At 30.3% G+C, this 25,629-nt stretch overlaps 1 protein-coding gene across 1 annotated transcript in view; it reads right to left on the reverse strand.

Annotated features, from left to right (window-relative positions):
• LOC126739818 (uncharacterized) overlaps positions 1-25,629 on the reverse strand; it is a 67,333-nt gene that overhangs the window by 15,098 nt on the left and 26,606 nt on the right. The window contains exons 3-5 of the mRNA XM_050445637.1: positions 12,704-12,776; positions 12,557-12,652; positions 2,383-2,409 (exon numbers count right to left, since the gene is read on the reverse strand). Of these exons, the coding sequence (XP_050301594.1) occupies positions 2,383-2,409; positions 12,557-12,652; positions 12,704-12,776 (196 nt within the window). The remainder of the gene's footprint in view (positions 1-2,382; positions 2,410-12,556; positions 12,653-12,703; positions 12,777-25,629) is intronic.

The raw sequence follows: 25,629 nt of genomic DNA on the forward strand, positions 1-25,629 counted from the left end.
AAAACAAAATGTAATACATGGCGCCCTCTATTAGTGACATCAAAACTATCACAAGATTTAAATTAAGCACCTTAGAAAACTTCCTATACCTAATTAATATAGTTATTCTCGAAAAATTGAAGACGAAATTAAAATTTCAATACCCTATATCTCTGCAGAGAAGCATTTTCGGACATAGGTTTATAGGAAGTTTTTTCAATATTTTGAACCAAGGAATAAGCCCTTAAATTTTCGTAAAATATTAATGACTCACCCTGTAAATTACAAATTAAGTTCAAGGGGAAAATGTTTTTTTTTTAGATTTTTACCAGAATACAATGATGATCCTGTATAATCCAAATAATATTTATAGCGGAGTAAAAACCGGCTCGAATTCTCGCGTTTTTTTTTCGAGGTATAACCAGATAAGTCCTATACTAAATTATTAGGAATATTACTGGACATCTGAAACCGAGTTCTACGACATCGCTAGTGTCCCGATTTTTTTATATATTGAAAAAACTTCAAGAATCGCGATAATTTAGAAACTCAACTTTTTGACACATAACTCGCTCTATCTCAAAAACCGCTCTAGCTACTAAAATGATTTTTTTTTAAATTTTGAAACGCATTTCTTTGCGCACATATTACAAAAGAAAAAAATAAGGTAGTGTTTTTTTTGTTAATCAAAAAATTAAAAAAATGTGCTGGTCACCGTTTATGGAGATACTTTTTTCAGCAATCGAAAAACTTTTTTATTTAAAGGAACTTTGCCATATAGTCTGCGAAGAAAATGTAGCAAACACATTAAAAAAATCTTTAAAAGAAACTGCAACCATTTATCTCTAATAGATTTTGAGTTATCGATTTTTGAATTCGAAGCTCAAATCGCAAGTGATCGCGCGCCAACTGAAAAGGGATTTATTTCACTCATCGCGGGTTGTAGTCACAGACAATTTCTTCTTTTTTACTAACTGTAGTTTATTGTACTGTACTTAATTTATCTGCACTTTTTACTACTGTAACAGTCTGTTCAGTTTACTGTAGTACGTTTCTATCTGACGTGCCGGTTAGTGATTTCGATGTAATACGATTTTAATTAGGATTTGGATTAAATAAAAGGCAGAAAATAGGGTTGACACGGGAAACAAATTCTAAGAAAATGAAAAAAAAATAGTCGGAGTGGCGTTTTGAAGATAAATCGAAATGATGGTAGTTCTTATGAACGGTTTGCTCTCATGCACTTGCTGCATGTAAAACTTTTCTCCATAAATAAAAGGCACTCGTTACATTAGTTTTTTACTTTCCAAAATTTACTACATTTCCGATTCCGAATCAGATATTTCATTTTCAAAATTTATTTTATTGCTGCACGATTTGCATTTGCATTGGAAGTAACATTTCAAGCCATGTGTTACACAAACACATCGGGTGGTGCAGCCTCTGTCGGAACAGCAAATTGATAGAGCACTTCGAAGATTTTCCGGTACAGGTTCTTTCGTGCTTAATATAGGAGTCCAATATTTGGGGTACTTGTATAGGTTTTTCTACAGGCAACATGAAATTTAAGTTTAATCCTACCATCCAAAATCTTCTTTTTCATTTCCAATAATTTTTTCCCGCAAGTGTCCTTTCTTTTTTCTGCTGCCTGAAGTATTGTCTCCAGGCCGGATTTGGTAGGATTCTGAACTACCAAACTATCGCCTTGGTCTACAGATTTGCCACACAAAATACATTTCACATCCATCTCTTTCAATATAATAAATACCTAGTAAAGCGTACTTGCAGTGCGCGCGGTTAGTAGAAAGTTGCCGCGGAACAACCTCGAAAGTGTTCCTGCGATTGGAACCCCGAATTGAAAAATCGATGACTCAAGATCTATTAGAGATAAATGGTTGCAGTTTTTTTTTTAACTTTTTCAATGTGTCTGCTATATTTTCTTCGCAGACTGTATGGTAAAATTCCTTCAAATAAAAAAGTTTTCCAATTGCTGAAAAAAGTCTCTCAATAAACGGTGATCAGCACATTTTTTAAATTTTTTGATAAACAAAAAAAAACGCTACTTCAGTTTTTCCTATTGCAATATGTGCGCAAAGAGATGCGTTTCAAAATTAAAAAAAAAATCATTTTAGTAGGTAAAGCGGTTTTTGAGATAGAGCGAGTTATTTGCCAAAAAGTTGAGTTTCAAAATTGCCGCGATTTTTGAGGTTTTTTGAATATGAAAAAAATTGGGTCACCCTAGCGATGTCGTAAAACCTCGATTTCAGATGCCAATAAATATGCCTAATAAGATAGTATAGATTTGATCTGGTTATACCTTCAAAAAAAAATCGATAAATTAATAGGCGTCTTTCGACCGCGTTTTTACTGCACTATTAAAAAAAAAAACATAAAACCTCTTACCTGACTGTTTCTTCCTCCCTTTAATTTCTGTAAAAAATCAAACAAGAATTTAACAATAATATTGTTTATTATGATAAAAAGTGACTAACATGCAAATAAATCATAAAAGATAGATAAAATATATAACAAAGTTTACTTAAATAAGGATTAAAAATTGTAAATAATATTTATACATTACTAAAAGCACTGCTAATCTACTGATATATATACTAACTAATCACTACTATTAAGCATCAAATACTGCAAGTTTTTTTCCATGCAAGTCTAAAGGTTACTAATGTCTACATAAGCATATAAATATATCAAAGGGATTATAAACAATAATTAAAAGTAAAAGATTTTATTTATTTGAAAATTTTAAATAGTTAAATATAATCGATTTAAAAAATATTAACTTCCTACTATCCATCATCTTCATGTGTTAAGGAATTTGCCAAACATCCTGTATATACCTAAATATTTTTTTGAATTTTGCAACAATTGCACCGGCCTTAAAAAAACCCAAAATATTCATACAGGAGGTCAAATCACACGACTGATAAAAAATTATGTTTCAAACACATTTTTTTTTTAAATAAAATACTTTCAAATTATTCATGAAAAACGTTTTTTTGCAAGGTTTTTGAAAAACTACAAAATTTATGAATTCTTTTAAAATTTTCTATAACTTTATTTTGAGAGGGCTCTATTCTTGAACTGTTTAAAAATTCCTACTTTTAAAACCAAAAAAATTTATTAATGGAAAAGTTCGGAAATATTCGAAAAACAAACAAAATTTGTGATTTTTTATTAAAATTTTTCAACTTGATTAAAAAAAAACAGTGACCAGAATCTCTCAAAGAAATTTAACTTCAGGACATTGGTATACCACTGGTTTATTTTCTTTATATTTCAACTTTTTGGACCATTATTGATAATAAATTATTATTTTTTCAACAAAGAGGAATATTTTTCTTAAAAAACTTGAAAAATATCAAAGAGAAATCACCTCGGAGCAGTTAGAAATGCAACTTTAATTACCTGGAACTAAAAGACATTTACTTTAAATACGTAAATAAAAATGGGAAATGCCTTCAACTGCCTGGAAGAAATGAGAAATTACTGCTAGGTAGTTGGAAATTAAAAACCGCCTGGAATTGAAATATACAGGGTGTTACTTAGAGGTACGTCATAATTCAAAAGGGACATTCCTGGACCGATTTTAAGTCGAAGTTCATATAAACATGGGTCCTAAAATGCTTAGTTTTTAAGATACAGGGTGTTCAAGTTTTATTTTTTTTTTTCGTTTTTAATAAATTTTTCAAATACGGTTTAAAATATTGAACTGAATTTTGGCACAGGATATTATGGCATAAAAACACATTTTTTAGATGTTCACCTACTTTTTTTTAGCAACCAGTGGCGTAGCTATGATGAATTTCTCTGAAATTTTTCTGATGAATCTTAATTATCAATCAATTATTAACAAAAAATTCCTCCATGACTTTTGCCGTAGATCCTACCGTTTGGGTGTAATCGTTAATTAAAAAAACGTCTTTTATGCATAAAATGCATCTTTAAAAATTATGGAAATAAATCAAGTTAGCTTTGCTCGTTGCCAGAAATTGTTTTTTGTTGTTTTAAACATTATGACACTTGCGTTAGTGATTATTCTTGACAGTTTATTTTTAGTACCCTTTGGATCTTAAAACGTGAATTGTACTAGTTAAAAAATGGTAGAATATTCTAATTTGGAAATGACGCAAATGCATTTCCTTTATGGACTTGCCAATGGTGATGCTATGGAGGCGCGGCGTTTGTTTCAAGAAAAGTATCCTAATCGTGCTGTCCCAGATAGAAGAATATTTATAAACATTCATCGTCGTCTGGCTGAATCTGGGAGTTTTAAGGCTAATTCTGCCGAGGGAAGGCCCCGTACAGTTAGGACACCGGCAGTTGAAGAGGCTGTCCTACATGCAGTCGAAGAGGATCCGACCACAAGTACACGAAAAATTGGTATGGTATTGAACATCTGCTACAAGACGGTATGGGAAATTTTAAGGGATTTTTTGTTATATCCTTTTTACATACAAAGGGTTCAGGCATTGCTTCTTAGAGATTATGAACCGCGTACGCAATTTTGTAGATGGCATCTTCAAAAAGTAACACAAAATCCTCAATTTGGTGCAACATCTTGTTTACGGACGAAGCTAATTTCTCCAGAAATGCAATAATCAATTTCCATAACAATCATTACTGGGCTCAAGAAAACCCTCATACAGAGACACATTTTCAGAAACAATTTTCAATAAACGATTGGATCGGTATCGTATCCGATTATTTAATTGGACCATCTTTGTACCAGGACGCCTTAACGGACAGAATTATTTAATCTTCTCCAAAATGATTTGCCTTTGCTTCTCGAAGATGTTCCTCTTCAGTTACGGCAACAACTTTGGTTTATGCATGATGGTGCTCCAGCCCACTTTAGCATATTGGCTCGTGAGCATTTAAATAGAGTCTATCGAAATAAATGGATAGGCCGTGGAGGACCACAGTTTTGGCCACCTAGATCACCTGACTTAAATAGCCTAAATTTTTTTTTGTGGGGACACCTAAGAATATTGGTTTATCAGACACCAATTGTGACATTAGAAGAACTAAGAAATAGAATTATTGACGGATGTGAAACTATACGAAACACGCCTGGAATTTTCGAAAGAGTTCGTGATTCTATGAGAAGAAGAGCAGAAGCCTGCATAGAGGCAAGAGGTGGTTATTTCCAACATTTGTTGTAAATTATGTATGTATGTATTGTATTTAATTGTTTTTGCTTTTTGTTCACCAGTTTGTAAAAAATAGCTTGAAAATAAATATTTGAAAAATGTACCTAATAAAAACTGAAAATAAAATCAACTTAACACAATCAAAAATAATCATTAATGTCAGTGTCATAATGTTTACAATAACAAAAAAACAATAACAATAACTTGATTTATTTCCATAATTTTTAAAGATGCATTTTATGCATAAAAGACGTTTTTTTAATTAACGATTACACCCAAATGGTAAGATTTACAGTAAAAGTCATGTAGGAATTTTTTGTTTATAATTGATTGATAATTAAGATAAAATCATAATTTTTTTCGTAAGTCAATGGCGTAGTATTTTTTTTGTAAAATTGTATTGAAAATTCATCATAGCTACGCCACTGGTTGCTAAAAAAAAGTAGGTGAACATCTAAAAAATGTATTTTTATGCCATAATATCCTGTGCCAAAATTCAGTTCAATATTTCAAACCGCATTTGAAAAATTTATTAAAAACGAAGAAAAAAAAATAAAACTTTAACACCCTGTATTTTAAAAACTAAGCATTTTAGGACCCATGTTTATATAAACTTTTCGACTTAAAACCGGTCCAGGAATATCCCTTTTAAATTATGACATACCTTTAAGTAACACCCTGTATAGATTAGACAATGAAATATATAAATTCTTAAAAAATATAATTATAAACCCCTTTAACTTCCTGAGGTAAATGAGATAAAAATTCCCGGCAGTTAAAAATTCAACTTTAACTGCCTGGAAGTAATCCAAGCATTTCTCAGTAATGTTTCAATTCTTTCAGCAGTTTAAAACGTTTCTTATTTTCATGAATATAAAGTAATTTTCTCTCACTTTCAAGCAGTTAAAATTAAATTTACAACTGCCTGAAAGTAATTTCTTATTTCTGAGAGAAAATTACTTTAGATGCATAAATAAAAATCTAGACTACTGCCTACAACTGCCTAGAAGAAAAGAGAAATTACTTCCAGGTAGTTAGAAGTTTAACTTTAACTGTCTGGAAGTAATCCAAGAATTTCTCAATAATGCTTTAATTCTTCCAGGCAGTTAAAAACGTTTCTTATTCTTTTTCAGGAATGTAAAGTAATTTTCTGTCACTTTCAAGCAGTTAAAATTAAATTTACAACTGCCTGAAAGTAATTTCTTATTTCTGAGAGAAAATTACTTTAGATGCATAAATAAAAATCTAGACTACTGCCTACAACTGCCTAGAAGAAATGAGAAGTTACTTCCATGTAGTTAGAAGTTTAACTTTAACTGTCTGGAAGTAATCCAAGAATTCCTCAATAATGCTTTAATTTTTCCAGGCAGTTGAAAACATTTCTTATTCTTTTTCAGGAATGTAAAGTGATTTTCTGTCACTTTCAAGCAGTTAAAATAAATTAAATTTACAACTGCCTGAAAGTAATTTCTTATTTCTGAGAGAAAATTACTTTAGATGCATAAATAAAAATCTAGACTACTGCCTACAACTGCCTAGAAGAAATGAGAAATTACTTCCAGGTAGTTAGAAGTTTAACTTTAACTGTCTGGAAGTAATCCAAGAATTTCTCAATAATGCTTTAATTCTTCCAGGCAGTTAAAAACGTTTCTTATTCTTTTTCAGGAATGTAAAGTAATGTTCTGTAACTTCCAAGTAGTTAAAATTAAATTTACAACAGAATGGTAGTAATTTTTTATTGCTGAGAGAAAATTACTTTAGATGCATGAATAAAAATGAAAACTGCCTTTAATTGCCTAGAAAAAATGAGAAATTACTTGTTGCAATTGTTTATTATATCTTATTTTCTTCATAATTCTAACTTTTTTGACCCTCATTGGCTATATATTATTATTTTTCAACATAGATATAGCTTTTATCTAAGACATAAAAACAGTTATAAACATAGTCTTTCCAAAAAAATTAAAAATTTATATCCACTTTTTTTGTCGTGGTATTTCAACTATTGAGACCATTGGTTATAATTTTTTTTTAGGATAAAGGTAATTTCTCCAAAAGAAATATCATGGAAAATTTTAAAAACTTGAAAAAACAGTGACGTCAACAAATTAATTAAAAGTTTATACTTTGTTTCAAAAAATCATCATTATTGATATATTCATATTCATCACAATTGAAGAATCTTAATTTTTTTATTTATTTATTTATCAAAATATTAAGATATGGCATAGATTATCTTGCTTAAAAACACTGTATATTTTTGAAAAGCAGTGGGAAGCATAATTTAAAAAAAATTGAAATGTTAATATCTGTAGTCTTTTCTACAAATTAAACTCTTAGCACGATTGCTCATAGATTGTTATTTTTTGAATTAAGTTTTTTTAGATTTCAACTTCTAATACGGTTATTTCCATTTTTTAGAAAGCGTTTTTTTAACAATATAAACCACCTTTTTCAAAAATAAAATTGAAAAACTCTGATTTTTAAAAGGAAAACTAAAATAGACAATTTGGAAAATTCCGACAAATAATAGGAAAAAAATCAAAATTTTAGAAATATTTAAACAGATACTTAAAAATCAGTCTTTCCCAGTGCCGCATTTTTTCTCCAGCAAGTTAGTCTTATAAAATTTAAAATATGACGTTTCGACTTTAAGGAGCCTTCATCAACTTTACATAAACAAAAAGAACAACAAACAATGAATAAGGGCATATCCAAAAATGTTAAAGTTATTTTTTTTCAAATGAAGAGCATAACTTCTAAAGGGTCCAAGTGCCAATTTTGACCAATTTTATATTTTATTAGAAAAAGGTTTTAATTGTGAGCCCCAATGCATTTAAAAAGGGTCTAAGTGCCAAATCGAAAGAATGTGCTTTTGCAACGCGACGAAAGATGGCGCAAGGTCTAAGTCCCAGCATTGCGTTTAAGTTAAAAGGGTCTATGTGCCACCAATGTTGGTCTGTTTATTTAATCATTAAACTTCAGTATAACGTGGCGCTGCGATGGAAAACAGTAAACATGCTGTGGAAAATGCTGCTGGCAGAAAAAGGCGAAAAAGAAATACGGAAAGTATCCTAAATGAAAGAAAAAGATTGAGGCTATCTGGAAAGCAATATACAAACTACAAAGACGTTTTAGTTTCCAAAAGAAAAACACCAACAGACAACATGGTAAGGTAACCTTAATGGATTATTTATAAACCGGTGTATCTAAATATTTTTTTGTTTGTTTTAGGAATGCAAATGTAATAATTTAAAATGTAAACTGATCTCGGCTGCACAAAAGATGCTCCTGTTTGATGAATTCTACAAAATGGAAGATCATATTAGACAAAGTTTTTACTTATTTGGATTGATTCAAGTTGTACCGGTCAATAGACGGCGTCATGGCGAATATGAAAATCCTAGAGAAAATCAATCAGGAGGCAATGTACAGTCTACTACACCATTCCTGATGGTACTGGTAAGCATGTCCAAGTTTGTCGGATATATTTGCATTGTCTCATAAAAGAGTTCAAGTCTTAGTTGAAAAGAAAAAAAAGGGGACACTGTTTACAAGGATTGTAGCGGAAAGACCAATAAGGCACGAAAATATTTTCCGAGCTTAAGAGAACAAATTAAAATTTAGATTAATTCATTACCAAAAGAAGAAAATCACTACAGTAGGGCTAAATCTTGTAAGGAATTTCTTAGCGCGGAACTTAATATAAATCGGTTATTTATAGCTTTTAAAAATAAATTTCCTGATACAGTGGCAATATACAGATATTTCTCAGAGGTGTTTAAAAAGGATTTTCCCAACTTACGATTTGGCAGACCAAAATCAGATACATGTTCCACCTGTGACCGTTAACAAAATAAAATAAAAGCTGCAACTGATGAAAACTCTAAACAGTCACTTAGTAAGTAGTGACCACTTAATTTTATCCATAGATATGGAACAAGTCCTATTTATTCCTACATTAACACATATCCAGATGTTTTATAGCCGCCAGCTTTTCTGCTATAATGTCTGTGTTCTCATGTCAGACAATGGAAACGCCTATATGTGCTTATGGAATGAGTCAATTTCAGGAAGAGGCGGTAATGAAGTTGCATCAGCATTGCTCAAAGTATTACGCCGAAATGATCTTCGATTGAAACCAAAACTTACTATCTGGACAGAACAGAAACCGTATGCTACTATTTCTTTTTCTTTATCTTGTGGCAAATGGTGTCTTTCAAGAAATCGAGCAAAAATTTTTACTTAGCGGACACTCTTTTCTGCCATGCGACCGCGATTTTGCTCAAATTGAAAAGAGAAAAAAAGTAATGAAAAACTATGTGCCAAATGATATGAAAAATATGATAAAAAGTGCACGTCATCAAAATCCATTTACTGTAGTTCCTCTGACATACCTTCTGTCTACTATCTGAAGAGGATTTCAAGGACTTTAATAAAGCCAGTGACACTATGTTAAATACTTCGAAACTTAACATTTCTTCGGTCTGTTGGATGACAGTCTCACATGAAAATCCTGGCAAATTTTTTACTAAAACATCATTTAGTGACTTGCAAGAGTGGACAATATGTAATGTTATAAAAAAAGGAAGAAAAGTAGAAGATCTGAAAAGTATGCATCTCGAGCAACTAAACTGCAAAAATAAAATATCAAAAGAAAAACTAAAAAATTTAGAAGATATGATGGACTATATTCCTTTCAAACATCGGCCTTTTTACGACAAACTTATAGAGAAGACACATCAAGCTTTGGATATCCAAACGCCTTTTACCAGTACCTAATAAAGTGACATAAGCAACGAGCTTAGACCCTTTTTGCAAACAGATAATATTGGCACTTAGATACCTTCAAGGATGTTTCATTTTGATTTGTGTTTTTTTTTTTTAATTTCATGCATTTGCTTTAAGTTTATTTTCATGTTAGTATTTTATATTTTAATACTGTATATACTAACAAAACTAAAATAAAGAAAATATATACCTTAGTGGTTTTACTATTAAGATTTTAAAGTGTTTTTACCGATTTTCTCAAACTTTAGCTTTTTGGCACTTAGACCCTTTAGAAGTTATGCTCTTCAAATAAAGAAAAGCTTCCAAAGTCCCAATAAATTTTAAAAATAAGTACAGAGCAGTATTTAAAATTTTGCAAATTTTTGGATTTAGCAAAAGCAACTTGGATTCATTGAAAAGATAAATTAAATATTCTCTATATTATTATTATAGCCTGTATACTATAGTTATAAGAAGCGGTTTCAATCTTTTGAAACTTTTCGAAAATTGTAATTACTCAAAGAGCAGTGGCAAATCAGAGTTCTTTCCAAAAAAAATAAATTAATAGTTTATATATTTTTTTAAAGTATTTTTTATTATAAAAAGAAAATTGAATAATCTTAATTTATTTTATTTATCAAAACATTAAGATAATTATCTATGGAATATCTATATATATGGAATGAATCATGTTAATTAAAAACATTGTTTGTAAAAACATTTTCCAACTTTTCAAAAAGGTGTAACGTAGCAAAATTAAAAAAAAAAAAGTAGAAATGTTAATATCTGTAGTTTTTCCTACAAATTACACTCTTAGCAAGATGATTGCTTCTAGATTCTTAGCAATAAAAAAAATTTGATTAACTTTTCCTAAAAAACCCTTTCCCTAGAGACTTTTAAAAATCCTCTAATTTTCTTTAAAAAGCAGTGACATGCCATATTCATTCCAACAAAAAATTCAATGTGTTGCTTAGAATGTAATTTTCCTACAAATTACATTCTAAGCATTATTGCTTCTAGATTCTTATTTTTTTAATTAACTTTTCTAAAAAACCCTTTCCCTAGATGCCCCTAAAAATCCTCTAATTTTCTTCAAAAAGTAGTGACGTGTCATATTCATCTTAACAAAAAATTCAATGTACACCACAAGTTCAAATTTTTTACATGCCAGCTTTTAATACGGTTAATTCCATTTTTCAAAAAGTATTTTTTTAAACAATATAAGCCACTTTAAAAAAAAAATTGAAAAACTCTGGTTTTTAAGAGCGAAAAACTAAAATAAAGAATTTGAAAAATTTTGAAAAATAATAGCAAAAGAAAACTTTAAATTTTAAAAATATTTATACAGATACTTAAATTAACTGTCTTTCCTATTGCCTTATTTTCTCTCAAACAAGTTAGTCTTATTACATTTAAAATGCGACGTTTCGGCTTTGCGGAACCTTCATCAACTTTGCTTAAACAAAAAAAAAGGAAAAAACAATGAATAAGGACATATCCAAAAATGTTAGAGTTCTTTCTTTGAAAGTCCAAAGAAATTTTAAAAATAAGTACATGGCAGTATTTAAAATTTTGTAAATTTTTGGATTTAGTAGCATCTTGGATTCAACAAATCCATTATATATCCATTAAGTACCCATGTGGTCATCATATTGAAAAAAAATATCCAACAAAAGTAAAAAAAGTTGATAGAATTAAAAGATGATAGTTCAAAATTTGTTTTTTTTTCTCAAATAACTTCTGAAATTTTTCGGTAATTTATTTATTTTTTAATGGCATATTTATAATGCACAAGACATATCTCATAAAAAATAAACTTTTTTATTAAATAAAATAAATAAAAGCACATTCAAAAAAAAGCAAGAATTTAGTGGAACAAAGTCCTAATTGGACATTTTTTGGTAACTAATGAAACAAACATTTGGCTTTTAAATACATTTAATTCTTTTGGTAGTACCAAGAATCTAATACGGAAGATTCCAATTTTGGGGAAAATATCGATAGTACCAGATATATAATTTAATCAAAAGTAACTGAAAACGAGTAACATGTCAATGGATTTATTTTGAATTTCAAAAAAGTGGTTCGTTTTTTTAAAACATCGAGAATATCAAAAATCTAATATCTCCACTAGCTTCATCAGTCAAAATTAGCTGAAAACGAATCCCATGTCAAAATTGTCATTTTTATCCGCCGAACAAAAAGGATTAATATAATGACCGACTAGTTCGCCTGATTTGTCACCACTAAACTTTTTCCTTGAGAACAATAATTCTGAGACAAACATTAATATTTTTAACAAAAGAATTGTAAAAGACTTTTAGCGTTAACCGTGAACATTCAAAAATACCTTACTATACGTTTTCGCACTATACACAATATAAAAAATACTTCACCCTTTAGCCCATTCACTAAAAATTTACCATCCAAATTTGGCAATTCTCTAAATCAATTTTTCGAAGATGAACCAGGATACGTAGGATAATTTTGAAAAACCGAAGCATTAGGAGACCCAGCCACCCCAACCGGTTGAGAAATATTATTGTGAACAGGCAATGAAATCGTTTTATTACGGAAGCTCTTTTGGTTTTTCCTATTAACATGCGTGTAGTTTTTCGTTGCACGGTTGTTATACTCACTCCGAAGGGTCACAGAGTTCTTCTCCTTTAGCTCCTTGGTTAGCAGATAGTACTCTGCGGTACGACCGCTGTAGTCTCGAATTTTCGTATCGGCTTCTACAAGAAGTTTTCATAAAAAAAAATACTCCTGATTTCACACTTACTTACTGTACACTTCAATAAGTAGCTTGAAAATCTCCCTGTGATCGAATTGGGCTGAGATATGCAGTGGAGTGTAGCCCTACAAATACACGTAAATATTATTAATAAATTAAATATTCAGAGTAGTTTAGAATTGGGTTAACTATGTCAAAAAAAACACTCATTTCGTATTTCGAATTTCAATTTTTAAATGCACTTTAACTCTCTTAAAGTTTAAAAAAAAGTGACTTTAAATTCGAATTATATAAAGTGCCTCAAAAAGCCTAGAAAAAAATTACTTGAAATTTCACGTTAATTTTTCCAGGCACTTAAAGTCTTATTTTATATATTTTTGAGGCGGTTAAACTACTTTTAGGGCAGTTGAAATCGCGGTTTAGTCTTGTTCCTCTATATTCTAGGTACTACTAGTTCTTTCCAAGTATTAAAAGTCTTTTATGTTTTACAGGCACTTGTAATAATATTATAAGGATCTTATATTTTTGTTTTATTTTGAATTTATAATTTTTTATTACTTTAGAAATTAAAAATAATTTTCGATATTTTTTAAATACAATAAACAAGTATATAATAAACTTAAATAATAGTATTTTTTTTTGAAAGTAGTGATTTTAGAATGCGTGTATATTTTTGATACACGCAGTTTACAGAAGATGACATTTACTCATTACGGTTATATTAACCTGCATGAAAACCAATACACAATTTTAATATAATAAGTTTATTCAAAAAGTAGAAAAACTTACATTGGACTTAAATTTACATTTTTTTGGATACATTATGTGTTTTGAAAAAGCAATTTAAACATAAAATTTTTTGTCTATACATCCTGAACATCTAGTGTTACATTGTTTCGAATTTTTAGATGCATGCGCTCTTCCGTATCTTTCTGAGTAATAGTTATAACAAACCACGCATCTTCCTCTCTTTGATTGTTCTTCCAATCGATGAGTTAATGCTGGCAGGAGAGGAACATCTTCATTGTCCTTGCACAAACTCTCAACAAGGCTCTCCCTAAAAGTCGTAATATCCATTTTTTTGTCTAAAGCTTTATTACATAGTTTTAGTGCATTGACAACGCTAGTAATTGCTATGACTTCTATCCCCACTCTCCGATATCATTTCAAAGAACGCCTCACGGGATTACTATAGGAAGATATTTGGTACGAGACATCAATGTAGGACTTAACAGCGTTATATTCGATTATGGTAAATGGCTTATTTTTTATACCAGTTCTTGTCTGGATTTCAGTCATTACTGGAGGCGATTTAGTTGTCAAAAAAGCAACATCTCGCTTGTCTACCCATTTGCCAACAACAACTTTCGTGTTGCTCGCTTGACACAGCATTTCTCCGCGATTTAATTTTTGCTCAAAGACACGTTTAGGGTTGTATTTTCTACTTTTTCGCAGTGTTTCAATTAAATGAGTCTCATTGTCGTTCAGTAGGCGAGCTAAACTAACACTGGTGTAATAGTTGTCGGTGACTAAGGTCCTACCGCTGTTCAAAATAGGTTGCATTAACTCCATTACTACTTGAGTTGCTACTGGTTGATCCGTGGGTCGGACTTCCTTGCCAGCATAAATTTTTAAGTTGTACGTGTAACCACCTTGAGCACACACCTTAAAAATGTTTAGGCCATACTTATAGCTTTTTGGAAAAGGAACCATGGATTCATCTATACAAACGGAGTTTCCTGGCACCAAAGCTGCCTGAAAATTTTTGATGGATAAAAGGGTTTCCAGTTTGAATAATCTGTTTCCCTCTGGACATAACTCATTATTCGAAAAATGTAAACAAGACAGCAAAGCTTCAAATCGACATCATGATATCTGTGTAACTTTATATACAGATCGTGTTATCATAAGCTACGTATTACCCAAAATAATGGCAACACCGCTTGGTTGCGGCTTGCAGGCGGCGGAATTTTTGGTTTTTATTTTTTGAACCGGGAGTCAGCAGACCTCATTTTGCTGTGTTACTGCACGTTGCATTAATAATTTTTGAGCGTTATTTTTGTGTTTTTTTCACTATGGCTGTTTATACCCCTTCCGAAAGAGTTCAACTAATTAAATGGTTTTATGGAGGCAATTCGGCAGTACAATGTAGAGATTTGTTTTCAGTGACATTTGAGAATAGACCGATTCCTTGTGCAAAAACGGTTTTAAATGTGGTTTCAAATTTTGAGACATCTTTTTGCCTTCAAGATTGTAAAAAATGCCACACAAAACGTTAAGAACCACCTGTTGAAGTGGTCCAGGATATAGAAAGGCGGGAAGAAATGGTTTGCAGTACCCTAGAACTTGATTCGACACGGTCCACTAGAAGTGTTGGAGAGGAACTGGGAATGAGCAATAAAACTGTTGCTCGTATCTGGAAAAAATATGGGTACAAATGTTTCAAGTACTCAAAGACCAGTGGCGAAGAATGGAATTTTGTGAAACCATGATGGAAAAGGCAAATAAAAACGAATATATTTAAAAAAATAATTTTCTGATGAATCTTCTTTTCCATTACATGGCAAACACGATCCTTCTATTGTTCGTTATTGGTCTCAGGAAAACGAGCACAGAAGTTTTCAGTTTCGTACCCAGTATCCTCAAAAATTGAATGTTTGAGCAGGTATTTTGGGCGACAATGTTATAAGGCCATTTTTTATTGATGGCACTTTAAACGCCCAAAAGTACCTTGAGTTGCTGCAAAACCAAGTTCTTCCTGCCATTCAAATCTTACCTGATGTAGACCTGGAATCGGTTTATTTTCAGCAAAATGGCTGTCCTGCTCATAACGCGGCTGGGGTAAAAGAATTTTTAACAAATAATAACAAACAGCCTTATTAGTGGGACTGGCGATATTAAATGGCCTCCTAGATCACCAGATTTGTCCCCAAATGACTTTTATCTGTGGGGTTACCTTAAGCAGACCATTTACAAGCATGAATATAGTAGGCCAACAAATTTAGAGAAGTTGCGAAATCAAATTGTCGAAGGTGTCAATTCCATTTTACCTGAAACTCTTTTGGAGGTGCGAAATAGCTTTTACGATAGGTTAAGTTTTTGTTTAGCGAAAGAAAGCGGTTTATTTGAGCCTTTTATTTAAAAAATGATATGTTGTTAAGTTTTTTTTCAATTTCGTGTTTGTGACCCAATATCTTCAATATTGCGGAGGGTTGTTGGGTGGGGTCAGAAATAACACAGAAACCTGTTTACCTAAATGTCGACGTTTCGACTTATATTAAGTCATCCTCAGGACACTAAGTCTAGGTTTCTTAAGTTATAATTAAAACACATTTATAATAGGAGAATTATTTTTAACATGGGTTAAATTGTAGGTGTTATTGTAGGCAAACTAGAATCAACAATAATCTTGTTTTTTTTTTTTTTTTTTTTTTTTTTTGTTGGTATTTTCATTTTTGAACGCTATTCTGACTTTATCATCAGAAACATTTCCTTTCAGACAATCCTTTGACATAAAGAATTTTTGCAAATTTATGGTTTTGGTTTTCTTTGACTTTAATAGGTGTAGGGTTTTTGTTTAGGATTTTGTTTAATAGTTTATGAGGAAAATTGTTTTTTAGTAAAATATCTTTAATTTTGTTAACATTTTTTTGAAGAATCGTGTTCTAGTTCTTCCAGGCATGTCCAGCAAAGTCATTTTTCACGTTATTCTAGGCACTTGAAGCCATTTTTAACTTTTGTTCGTATTTAAAGACAGATGAAAATCATATTTTATTTCTTCCAGACATTTGAACCAATTTTTTCTGTTAATCCATGCACTGGAAGCTATTTTTAATTTTTTTTTCAAATTTAAAGGCGGTTGAAAATCATATTTTACTTCTTCCCGGTACTTGCACTTATTTTTCACGTTAATCCAGGCACTCAAAGCCATTTTTAATTTTCTCTGAACCCAAAGACAGTTGAAAATCATGTTTTATTTCTTCCGTGCATTTGAAGCCATTTTCCAAGCACTCGAAATTAGTTTTAACTTTGTTTTGTTTTATTTCTTTCAGGCATTTTCTACGTAAGTCAAAGCACTTGAAGCCATTTTTATATTTTTTTCGAATTTAAAATGATTTTTTAAAAGCACTTAAGAATCATGTTTTATGTCTTCCAGGCATTTAAAGTCATTGTTCACGTTATTCCAGGCAATTAAAGCAATTTTTAACCTTTTTTTTCGTATTTAAAGACAGCTAAAAAGCATGTTTTATTTTTTCTCTGCACTTGAAGTTATTTTCCACAGTAGTCCAGCCATTCGAATCTATTTTTAATTTTGTTTTCGAATTTTAAGTCATTTTTTAAAAGCACTTAAAAACATGTTTTATTTCTTCCAGGCATTTAAAGTCATTTTTCACATTAGTCCAGGCACTTGAAGACGTTTCTAATTTTGTTGCGAATTTAAAGTGATTTTTTAAAAGCACTTAAGAATCATGTTTTATTTATCCCAGGCATTTGAAGCAATTTTCCGCGTTAATCCTGGCACTCGAAACTAGTTTTAACTTTTTTTTCGAGTTCAAATCATGTTTTATTTCCTGCCGGCACTAGAAGTTATTTTCCACGTTAGTCCAAGCACTTGAAGCCCTTTTTAATTTTTTTTATTTGAATTTAAAGTTGTTTTTAAAAGTACTTAAGAATCGTGTTCTAGTTCTACCAGGCATTTAAAGTCATTTTTCAAAATATTCTGGGCACTTGAAGCCATTTTTAACTTTTGTTCGCATTTAAAGATAGATGAAAATCGCATTTTATTTCCTCCAGACACTTAAAGTTATTTGCCACGTTAGTCAAAAAAACTCATTTTTCCAATTAAAAGGATTTAAAGGATTTTTAATTTCCAATTTAAAGGAACTTAAAAGTCATGTCTTGTTTCTGCAAGTCATTTAAAGTCATTTTTCACGTTAATTTAGGCACTCAAAGCAATTTTTACCTTTTTTTTTAATTTAAAGGCAGTTGAAAATCATGTTTTATTTCTTTCAGGTATTTGAAGCAATTTTCCACGTTAATCCAGGCAGTCGAAGTCACTTTTACATTTTTTTTCGAATTTAAAGGCAGTTAAAAATCATGTTTTATTTATCTTAGGCAATTGAAGCAATTTTCAACGTTAATCCAGGCACTCAAAACCTTACTTTTACCTCATTTTTAATTTTTTTTTAACCTAAATATAATTAAAAATCATGTTTTAATTCTCCAAGCATTTAAAGCAATTTTTAACGTTAATCCAGGCACTCGAAGTTATTTTTAACTTCTTTTTTAGATGTAATGTTTTATTTCTTCCAGACATTTGAAGCAATTTTCCACGTTATTCCAGGCACTCGAAACCATTTTTAATTTTTTTTTTGATCCTAAAGACAATTTATAACCATGTTTTATTTCTTCCAGGCATTTGAAGCAAATTGGAAAGTTAATCCAGGCACTCGAAGTAATTTTTAACTTCTTGTTTAGAATTTTAAGGCACTTGAAAACAATGTTTTAGTTCTTCCAGGCATTTAAAGTAATTTTCCACGTTAGTCCAGGCATTCGAAACTATTTTTAACTTTTTTTTGACCCTAAAGGTAAATGAAAACCATGTTTTATTTCTTTCAGGCATTTGAAGCAATTTTCAATGTTAATCCATGCACTTGAACCTATTTTTAATTTATTTTAAAATTTAAAGGAGGTTAAAAATCATATTTTACTTCTTTTCGTACTTAAACAGGTACTTGCTACTTTGGTACTTGTTTTAGTTTGGTACTAGTACTTATTTTCCACGTTAATCCAGGCACTCGCATCCATTTTTCAATTTCTTTGGACCTAAAGACACTTTAAAAACATGTTTGATTTCTTCTAGCGATTTGAAGTCATTTTCGACGTTAATCTAGGTACTTGAAGCCATTTTAATTTTTCTTTTAAACCTAAAGACAATTAAAAATTATGTTTTATATCTTCCAGGCTTTTGAAGTACTTTTCCACAATATTCCAGGCATTCAAAGTTATTTTTTACTTCCTTTATAGAATTTAAAGGCACTTAAAAACAATGTTTTTTTCTTTAAGGGATTTGAAGTAATTTTCCACGTTAATCTAGGCACTTAAAAGACATTTTTATTTTTTTTAAACCTAAAGACAATTGAAAATCATATTTTATTTCTTCCAGGCTTTTGAAGCATCATTTTCCACGTTAATCTAGGCATTTGAAGTCATTTTAATTTTTTTTAAACCTTAAGACAATTGAAAGTCATATTTTATTTCTTCCTGGGATTTGAAGTCATTTTCCACGTTAATCTAGGCACTTAAAGCCATTTTAGTTTTTTTTAAACCTAAAGACAATTGAAAATCATATTTTATTTCTTCCAGGCTTTTGACACAACTTTCAATGGTAATCTACGCCCTTGAAGCTATTTTTTTTTCGAATTTAATGAGGGTTTTCAAAAATCATATCTTAATTCTTCCTGGTACCTAAACTTATTTTCCACGTTAATCCAGGCACTCGAAGTCATTTTAAATTTTTTTTGAGCCTACAAACAGTTGAAAATCATGTTTTATTTCTTCCAGGGATTTGAAGTCATTTTCCACGAATCTAGGCACTTGAAGCCATTTAAATTTTTTTTAAACCTAAAAATAATTGAAAATCATATTTTATTTCTTTCAGGCTTTTGAAGCAAGTTTTTTTTCTATTTAAAGGTGCTTGAAAATAATACTTATTTCTTTTAGGCATTTGAAGCCTTTTTTCACGTTATTTCAAGCACTTTCAGACATTTTAATTGTTCCTTCCAGTTTAAAGTCATTTTGTAAAAGTACTGAAAATCCTGTTCTTATTCCTTTCAGGCAGTTAAAGTCATTTTCCATGTTAATCCAGGCAGTAGAAACCATTTTTATTTTTCTTTTCGAATTTTAAAAGGCACTTTAAAATCAAGTTGTATTTCTTCTAGGCATTTAAAGCCTTTTTCCATTTTAATCCAGGGGTACTCCAAGTAATGAATTTTTTTTTTAAATTTAAAGACAGTGACAATGTTTTATCTCTTCAAGACATTTTAAGTCATTTCCACATTAATCTAGGCATTAATTTAAAGCGGTTTTTTTAAGTTTAAAGTAATTTTTAATTTTCAAAATATATACTTATATCGTTCTCAAAGTTATCATTCAAGAAAGGTAAAAAAAATCTGCAAAAATCAGTGACGTGCATTTTGATAGTTAAAAATATTGGTTGATATTAGACCGATACCTACTTAAATAATTTAATTAAGCTAATAAAATCTTAACAAAATCAAATAAAGGATATATAAGATATTCACGAAAAACCAATTTGTTTAATGCAGCTTACGATACCTCTGTTTCGTAAACAAAGCCATTAAGGACACGTTTATATGAACTTGCCTTAAAATTACTTAAAGAATCGGCTATCAAATTTATTGTACATTCTCAATTAACACCCTTTAGTAGTAATAAAATAATTTTTCAATATAAATAGATCTACTTATCCTACAGTGTCGCGAACTCCTGCTGTAGATTTGGATTTTATTTCAATAATCCTGTGCATAGTATTAATAAAAATCCAATATTGGAGGCTGATGAAGCCACATCAAACATAATTTGAGCCGTGTTAGGTGCTTTGCTATGGTAATTTCTATTTGCATTAGATGCTATGTAGGGCTGTTGACTTATGCAACATACACATAGGGTTAACAGTCGGATACATGAAGGTTTATTAATATAGGAAATGCAATATACCATAGATAGAAAATGTTCAATCAATAAGCAGGACAAAAATTCAAACTATCAACACGTATAAACATCTCAATTGTAACCTAAATAAACATAAAGGTAATACAAATTTACTGACCGCACAGCTAACAAATTATCTGTTTACATAAGCGGGCATAGATAAATTGCACCTAAATATTTTGAGCGATGCCTGTGTTGTCGAATACAGAATTATAGAACAAGCTATAGGAAGTAATTGCCTTTCAATGAAACGAAAGTTTAAATAATGAAATACAAAACTAAAAATAATAAGTTGCTGGTAAATCAGAAAAAGCTACTTAAAGAAAAGTGCAGAGCATGTTCTGTGTAGAATTATTTGATGACAAACTAGGATTGGACTTGACATCAGCAGACTTTAATCGTTGATTGAATAATAGTTATTCCCATATGTTCAATCAACGCTTTAATTGTGTGTATTTAATCAAAAATGAAGAATTCAAAAAACCAGCCAAATTACCAAGTTACCCCTGAAGACGAGAATGAAACAAAGTAACCTATAACATCTAAATCTGATTTGAAGGAAAACTCTGACGGTGATTCTAAGAATAATATATAATTATATAATATATAATATATAATTCTAATACGTACAGTATTAAGTTCCAAGGATATTAAAGACCCCTACAAATTCAAGTTAAAAAAGAAAAATATTACTGGAGATGAGATGCATCGATGTATGATCCTAAGATGAAAATTTACAATTTACTGTCAAAAACGATTGATTGATGAATTCCATCCATTGAAATAGTGCATCGTTTGCTTTGAACCGTTGGATATCCGAATGATTATTAGTATAATTTTAATAATAATAATAATATTAATAATAATAAATATTTTTTATTTGCATAGAAAGAAAAAAAAATACAAGTTTACAAAATCTAGTAATAAATTTACGCAAATAAAAGGCCTACAAATTCAGAATTCTGCCATGGCAGATTCTGGACTTTAGCATTGTGGCCCCACACTTCTTTAAAAAAAATTATAATTTCAGTAACGCTCATTAACAGTAACGCTTAACTAATAACTGATAAATAACAAGAAATAGAAAAATTATTACAGACAGTAAATAAATAAATAAAATGATCCTAATACCAAAAATTGTAATAAATTACTCAAGAAAACAACCATTCAAAAAGTTAAAAAAGAAGAACCTAAATTATATACCCTGCTGATTCATTAGATGTACAATCATCCTATTACGAAAAGTATTACAAGAAATTGATAATCGGTCCGGATCCAAATTTAAAGAATTTATTTGATAAGCAAAATTGTAAGAAAATGATCGTTTAAATAACTGTGTTTTATGTCTCGGAATGAGAATATTATTTCTTCTTAAATTTAAATGGTGTACATCATTTCTAAACGTTATTTTTTGATAGAGATAGGGCGGACTACGACATATTAAAATTTTATAAAAAAATGTTAAAGAATGAGCAATTCTTCGATTATGCATATTAAGCCATCCAAGTTCGTGAAGATTATGGGAAATGCGGTTTCTCCTGCGAATGCCAAATATTAGTGGAATGCAAGAGTTTTGGAGCTTTTGCAGTCTACACCTATCCTCATAATCAAGACACCAGCCGTACACTACATCTCAGTAATTACATTGTGAAAGGACCAATGCATCACATAAAATCTTCTTAATATCTTTACTTAAATAGTGTCTATGCAAATAAATTATTTTAAAGCAAGATATGCCTTTTTAAGAATATTAGACATGTGATGTTTAAAACGAATATTATTATCTACTATAAGGCTCAAACTCTTACATTTGTCAACAACTGGAATTCTTTCGTCCCCTAATTTAATGTTTATACCATTTAAAATATTATTCTACATTAGTTCGATTACCTATGAATATTATAGATGACTTCGAAGGATTTAATTTTAATAAATGCTTTGAAGAAACATCACAAATAGCTTGTAAATCCTGATTAATTTTAAACTCAGCCATTTTAAAATCTTCTAGTAAAAATGAATAATATAACTGCGTGTCGTTTGCGTAAAAATGATGGGCACAATGCTTTAATTGAAGATAAAATCTAGACGTGTAAATAATAAAAAACAAGGGTCCTAAAATACTACCCTGAAGCACACCACTTTCAACTTCCAAAGGATCAGATATTTCGTTATCTATTTTAACACGTTGAATTCGATTATTTAATATAGATAAAAAAGAGGCAATTAAATTAATAGCAGCATCAGAAAAACCATTATAATAAAACAAAGACTTTAAAATTGAGTGGCTAACGAAATCAAAAGCTTTAGTGTAATCCAACAACACCAAAGTAGAAATCTTACCATTAACCCTAGCCCGAATTACGTCATCAATAACGTCCGCCATAGCCGAAGTACAACTATAATTTGTTCTTAATCCAGATTGCTTAGGTGGTAAAATATCATTATTATTAAGAAAACTACGAATTTGAGACTCTAGAATGCGTTCGAGAATTTTTGAAAACGTTGGTAAAATACTGATAGACCTAAATTGACTAAAATCTGTCGGATTATGCACTTTCGGCAATGGCAACACAAAGGCTTCTTTCCAGCATTTGGGAAAGTAGTTTTTATTAATATACTCGTTAACAATATGTAATAATTCTACTGAAGCCAAATGAATTGTAAAGAGTTCCTGGATATGTTGGAATCTTCAATTCTATTCAAAGGCCTAAATCATTTGTAAGAAACGGAAAATTAAGGTAAGGTACTCTTAAAAGGACTCTCAAAGGTCCCAGAGGACAAAGAGAGTGGAAAAGCCAATAAGTGTTTTGGTGTCATAGATTTCATGTCCTTGAGCAAGCTGTAAAGTGTAAATAGATTCTAGAAGATAAATTACTACTAAAAATAACGAATAAAGAAAATTTAAAAAAACGCATGAAGAAATGTGGCAGCTCTTGAGGAGAACATTGATAAACTTAAAAATAATGCTCGTAAAGAGACGATTTTGTTCATTATACTCACTCATAGACTCGACTGGGCCCTAGCCAACCAAAAATTATTTAAACACCACTTATACCCAATCCAAAAATCGATAAAGAAAAACTGAGAAAAATTTTACGTTCAAACTGGCATCTTAATTCTCGACCTTGACGAAGTCAAATGTTTAATAACTGTTCTCTTGAGGTGAAATAAAGTTTTGGTGAAAATATCTTTATAGCAATGATTTAAGTTAACTCTGACAACTGATGCGCCAATCTCGAGATAATTTCAAAATAACCCTGTAAAAGCGAGTATATGAACAAAACGACCTCTAAAACAGTTAACCTTCTACTATACTAACTATTCATCGATAATATATTTTATATTAAGCCTATTCCTTTATTAACTTTGATCCTGCTGACCACTTTAACAATTCCACATCGGAAATCATTTGAATGCAGAAAAATGGCATGGGCTCGGTGGGTGAACAGTCTAAGTCGTTGTCAAATTATAAACCCTGACCTGGAAAAATTGGCAAATCCATCAGCAACCTTCTGAGAACATAAGTAGGTTTTGTCCTCAAATGTCATTTCCTCTAGAATGTCAGCATAATCACGAAGAGATCAACCAAATAGGAAAACAGCTTGGAATTTCCTTTTAAACCAGATTCCACATCTCTTAAATAGTCAGCACCTTTAATTTTAATTTTTTCAGCAGCTCTAGTAAATCGGTATCTACACTTCCAATAGTTCCGTATTTTTTAGTTTTAAGGAAAAATTTGTATTTGAGCTTGATAATAAGATTAATAATTTCTTTAGTAAACCATACTGAATATTTTTTATTTATTTGAGTGGTCTTTGGAACGGATTAATTAAAAATGTCCACATAAGTAAAATAAAAGACATCCGTAGCCATATTCACTTCTGAACAAGACTCAAGGTGTTCCAGCTTTGAGAGGTAAAAAGAGGCTTTTTTAAAATTGAATTTAGTACTAGGTTCAACCTTGCAGAACCGTGGACGTTCCTTAAGGTTGAAGCAAATGCTTAAACATTGATGGTGCCAGTCAATAGGAACCAGGGAATCCTCTACATCTTCCACCTGAACACCATTGAAAGACGCATTAACGAGATCAACAAGTACATTATAAAGATTCTTGACAAAATTTACTTGGAATAAACTGTTGAGGGAGAGAAGTGACTGAATAGAGTTTAAGGAATCGTTACAGGATACTGGATTCGCATGAGCAGAAATGTTAAAATCGCCAATAATAGTAAACTCTAAATTTTGCCTACCCACGAGATTAGCCTCAAAAAAACCTCTCATACAAATCATTGGTACTATTAGGAACAAAGTAAACTACAATAACATACAAGCAGGTATAGTACAAGAAGATATAAATTAAGAAAATAAAAAAAACTTGTAGCAAAACATATATGTATTAACTACGATATATTTAATACAAGAATAGTAGAAAATAATTATAATATAATACTCAACTCACAAAAAATGAATTATTGCACTGAAACATTGATAAATTCTGTAATAAAAGCAACTGAATAATCAGGCTATACAAAAACAATAAAAATAGAAAATAAGAAAAAAACCTATAAAAACATTATACATACCAACAAAAAAATTTTGCAAAGAATAAAAAGGATGAATTATCAACAGAAATAAAAAATTAGTATGAAGAAATAGTAACAAATCCTAAAGAAATTGCAAATATATTTAAGAATATAATAACAATTAGTTGTTTCTAATATACAAAAATATAATATTAGAAAAAAGTATAGGAACAACAATAGGAAAATTTCACTGATACTTATCTACCGAATTCAATCTACCTAACAAACACTGAAGTAATTGACAAAATAAAATCACTTAAAATTCATGCAATTCCAGGTTACGACAAAATAACCGTAAAAGTCCAGCAATAAATTCAGGATTTTGCACCGGATAATGTCCTGGACTATTTAAATCAGCAATCGTTAAACCTATGCTTAAAAAAAAGGCAAACATGTGTTTGAAAATTACTTACTTACTTACTTGGCAAAAGTGTTTGAAAAAAAATAGTTAGCAAGAAAGAAAGCAACTAGTTAGCTTTATGACTAAATACAATATCTTGCTACCCAAGTAATTTGAATATTTAAAAAACATATCTGTAAAAGGCCCAATTGCTTGTCTGATGAAGGAAATATACTAATCAATTTACACATCTAAAAAGAGTGCTGCATTATTTATAGACTTAGCAAAGGCATTCAACATTGTGTGTCATAGAAAGCTTTT

This window comes from Anthonomus grandis, chromosome 8, assembly GCF_022605725.1.
Source record: "Anthonomus grandis grandis chromosome 8, icAntGran1.3, whole genome shotgun sequence".
Lineage (NCBI taxonomy): Eukaryota > Metazoa > Arthropoda > Insecta > Coleoptera > Curculionidae > Anthonomus > Anthonomus grandis.